At 39.6% G+C, this 4810-nt stretch overlaps 1 protein-coding gene across 1 annotated transcript; it reads right to left on the reverse strand.

Moving 5' to 3' along the window:
* Positions 1–427: 427 nt before the first annotated feature.
* On the reverse strand, positions 428–1600 carry LOC141808839 (zona pellucida-like domain-containing protein 1). The gene has a single exon (XM_074695576.1). It carries the CDS (start codon positions 1598–1600, stop codon positions 428–430), a length of 1173 nt encoding a protein of 390 aa, XP_074551677.1.
* Positions 1601–4810: the final 3210 nt, after the last annotated feature.

The following is a 4810-nucleotide window of genomic DNA, read 5'->3' on the forward strand; positions in this document are numbered from 1 at the left end:
TAATACTTTGAAAGGTACTCTGGCTTCACTTTCAAAACACCCCACACACCTGTCATTCCACATTTAGAGTCTGAGATCTCTGTCAAGTTTTTGGATATGTTTCCCTCCAGTTACCATTTGTTTTCTATGATTTTTTTTTGTGTCAAAGCTTAAAAAGTGCAGACATGCATTAACACTCATAGCTTTTCTTTGACCATTTTGAAAAGAGTAACTTTACAGGCTAACAAAAAGATCTAATCCTCAAAAGATGCACCATTCTCCCAACTATCTCTCCAAGAGGGATACGCGGTTAGGGCTAAAGTTACAGACATACAAAGATCTCCCAGCAGTGAGGAGCTGACCCCTGTCCTCTACCAGAAAAGTAAAATCAATGAGCAGATACAGTACACCTCAGAGGCCTCAGGCCTGAGGCAGGTACCCTGCCTCCTTAGTTCCTGAGCTTTTTGTAAAACACAGCTGAGACACTCAGAGCAACAACGCAAGCGAAGGCCAGGACACCAACAGCCACCCCGAGCCCCACGGCAGAGTCGTCCTCCTCCTCGGCGTGCAGAGGCTTCTCCTTGGAGCCGCTGCTGTCAGCCTTGGTGACGATCTCTGAGGAGGTGATGGTGTAAGTTTGGCTTATGCCGGCAGACGTGTCCAGGGTGTTCCTCTTCTTCCTGCTGTTGCATTGCTTGAAGGCGCTGCAGGTGCTGATTTCGCACAGCCGGGTGATGCAGTGGAGGTAGTAGGTGGACACGGTCTCGTTCTGCTGCTCGATGAAGCGGAAAGCCGGGAAGCGGAAGCGGGCGCTCTGGCTGTCTCCGTTCTCGATCATGGTGGTGAACTGGTCCTTGGAGCAGGGGACAAAGAGGTTGAAGAAGCTGGAGTTGGACGGCAGCGCGGACACGGTGGCGTAACACCTGTCCAGCAGGACATGGTACTGCCCTGTCAAGTTGGTGGCCTTGACCTCAACGAATATGCTGGTCCTCAGCTCGATCCCCAGATCAGGCATGAACAGCGGTTTGGTGTAGCTGGCGTCTGAAAAGAGCTCCATGCTCAAAGTGCTGATGAAACTACCATTGTTGTCCTTGATGGCAATGGAAGAGGCCGACACATCAATCTGGGTGTTGTTGACCAGGTATTCGAGGGGGTAGGCACAGGAGTAGTAGTACTTCAGCTCAGCATTGTAAGTGATTGTGCCTGTCGTAGGGTCGACGGAGCGGACGACCCCGCTGATATTGACGGTCTGGATGTTGGAAAAGTCAGAGAAAATGCCGGTCCCAGCTGCACTGGTGGTCCTGAATGTGCTCCCACAGGCATGGGTCATATTCAGAGGGAAGTTAAAGCGAGCAACAGGTGGAGTCACAGAATCATCAAGGACAGCTCTACAGGCCGGGTCCAGCATGTGGTTCAGGATCAGAAGGGAATCGTTGTAGCCGGTGTAGATGACCGGGCAGATCTCGATAGCCAGACCAATGGAGGAGGTACCGCAGCTCACAGAGATGTCGCTGACCTGTGGGCGCCTTGCTTCGGCCCCACAGTCGCTCAGAGTCAGCTGGCTACATCTTGTGGGTATTATGGATACAATAATGCCTAGTAAAAATAAAACGATCTTCATGGTATTTCTTCAGCTTTGCCTCGGATGTTTGACTCTCTCTGTAAAAATCTTGACTCTGTTCTTTCTGTCTCTGCTTGTGCAGCTGAGCTTTGGTGGATCTTCTCAGTTTGTTTGAAGTCTTCAGGGTGTATTCAGGGGTCTTTATAGGTAAGTGTGTCTTCTGGGATTGGTCCAAAAGAAGGTCAAGCACCTTGCTCTATGTGAACACCTGCATTGTGTTAAGTATGAGAGCTCAAGTCTGGACCATATCCTAAGGGCAGCAACTGAAACTTGAAGCATCTTTGGGTCTTGACAAACTGAGACGTTGACATTGTTCCTTTGTTGGGTTTGCTTTAAAATATTGTCCTCCTTGCCCCCTGTAAGTAAGCCTGCATGAAGTAAGTGAACATAACACTACATAGGGTGAATTTCTGAATAATACACACAATGCTCGAAAGGTTTTTCTATCCGGCTTGAGCCCCCGTAGCTCCAGTAATGACCTACTTTAGATCGATCATAAGAGGTGCTGACCCTCCGAAAGATTGGAATTTTCTCACCAATCCTGACATTTACATAACGCTAATAATTATGGGCTAAAAGTAAAATAATTCTATTGATTTTTCTTTTTTTTTTCATTTTGGAAAATTAATTTACTCATTACAATCAGTTGATGAGTTATTTTAATAAGATGGCCATAATATTCTGATATTATTTGAGTTAAATTGACCATCTTTTAAATGATCAATTTATTATTTTGTTAAACACTGGTGCGATTCGGGCCTCATTAACATCATCCTTCTGCCTTTTTCTCTTTAGATGTAACAATCAAAAACCTGACCTCCTTGAATAGTTTAACTTCTTTTGTATAATTCATTGTGGAAGGGAGAGAGGTCACTTTCCTTGGCTCGGGGAAAAGGGGGAAGATTTTTTTTAAAGACAGTTTTTGCCATTTTAAAAAGTAAAAAATTAGGGGAGGATTTTCATGGACATTTGTACAGAAGAGGATAAAAAATAGGTCCAATTTATATATATATATATATATATATATATATATATATATATATATATATATATATATATATATATATATATATATATATATATATACATATATGTTTCTGAGGAAAAAGGCAGAATTTTGAGATTTCAGTCAGAATTTTTTTTTAAAAATCATTTTTTAATATCTATTTTTCTAACAATAATTTAGAATTTTGACTTCAATATCAGGATTCTTGCTTTTTTATTTATTTTTTAATTATTATTTGTTAAGAAACATCAGTATTGAAAAATAAAAAAGTAATTATGAAATGATAATAATAATAATAATAATAATAATAATAATAATAATAATAATAATAATAAATAATTAATTATAAATAAATAAATAAATAAGTAAATAAATCAATAAATCAATAATCAATAAAAATAATAATTAAAAAAAAAGACTTTGAGACTTTGGCCCTTATCCTCATCCATACATTTTGACTAGAGTGAAGGCAAATAAATAGGTTGGAATAAGTAAATGTAGATTTTACAGAATTAAAACCAAGTTGGTTCAACCTGATTAAGCTAACACAGTTCAAAGCAAATGATGTTGTTTGTATAAAAGTAACAGAGTTTGTATGGGGAAGTCTTGTGCTATTTTTGCAACAAATTCCAGGTTAAAATAACTTAAAAGGATCCATGCAAACTGTTACCTTATTTCTATTTATTTATTTTTTCATGTTGAGACAGCACATGTATTTTTTAGAGTGTATATAAAGGACAATAATATCCAGCATTTCTCTAATTTCTCTTTGGTTCCCTGATGAAGGTTCCGTGCTAGAATGTGTGTGAATGTCTCACTTACAATGACGGGTTGCTTTGAATAACTTAACTCCACAAAACCTCAGTGAATGAAGCTGGTTATAGTCCTTTTAACTTTTCCTCTTTTAAATAAAACTCATAAATCCATCACAATGATCTCTGATGTTATTTTCCAAGTTGAAAAACAACAAAATCCCCGTCAATCACAGCAGAAATATCCCCCTGTGTGTTTGCAGAGGCAGATTTTGGCCTTATAATTGTGTCACACAATCTGGTTTTGTTGTGAAACATATTGGTCAACTTTTGTTCCAAACTTATTTAAAGGCTACAGTGATGAAAGGGCAAGCTGATCCTGCAGGGTATTATTAAGGTAACTGAATCCAAGCAGCGTCAGGGAGGACAAAGATAGCAGCTCTTCACTGAATTATGACAGGGATCAGGAAAGGCTTCAACAGCACAACAGCCAACTATAAACAACCTGTAACAGCTCGATAAATGGAACTTATATAAACAGATATAAAAACCATGGATGTACGAAGAAATTATGAGATACACAGAGATACAGATAAATGTGAAAAAGGAAAGATCAATAGAAAAGCTCAGGTTTAATCAGAACGCCCTCACTACACCAAACATGTCACTCATTCCTCGTTGTCACATGTTTCACGTGGACATTTATCATTTTGACCTTTCTTAAAGGTCCCTGTTATAATAGCACTCCTTCTGCCTTTATGTGAGGCGGGTAAACCCTGACAGGATATAACACCTCAGAGTGATACCAACCCCACCCTGGAAACCGACCTGGTGGAGTGACTCACACCCGACTGGCCCCCTGACATCTTCTCGCTCTGGTGATAAAAACATGATATTAAAAAATAAATTAAATTTAAAAAAGATGTTTGTGTGAAATTCAGCCTCAGAGAATATTTGGTTTGGCGGCGTGCGGCGGCGATGTGATGATAGCTGCAGAGACAGATGATGTGAGGGAACCTAAGGTGAGTGTTAATCTGTGGCTCTGACTGAAGGTGTTTTTGTTTTGAGGTGCAGTCCAGGCTATTACAGGACACAGGCAGACTTCAGACTGTCAAAGCCTCCTTCAGAGTGTGACATGACGTCCTCCTGCAGCTGAGGTCGTAGCAGAAAGGAAATAACACAGATTAGAGTACGGTGTGAATTTGACTACATAAACTTATTTGTATAAATACTGCACTGACACAAGGATGAGACTTTTTCTATCTCTTAAGGAAGATCTAATTGATTGTTGTCTTATATTTAATATTAAGTATTTTCTTCATTGTGTTAATTGTCACAACAAATGATACCATTTGTCTGAAAAGATTAAACTGGGCCAGAGAAGTGAGAGATGGTGACAGAGAATACCTGAAGATAAATCCCAAAAAGATCTTTTTTTTTTTTTTTTAACAA

The sequence above is a fragment of the Halichoeres trimaculatus genome, unplaced genomic scaffold (assembly GCF_033239565.1).
Source record: "Halichoeres trimaculatus isolate MK-OKI-2021-1 unplaced genomic scaffold, fHalTri1.1 fHalTri1_scaffold_19, whole genome shotgun sequence".
Lineage (NCBI taxonomy): Eukaryota > Metazoa > Chordata > Actinopteri > Labriformes > Labridae > Halichoeres > Halichoeres trimaculatus.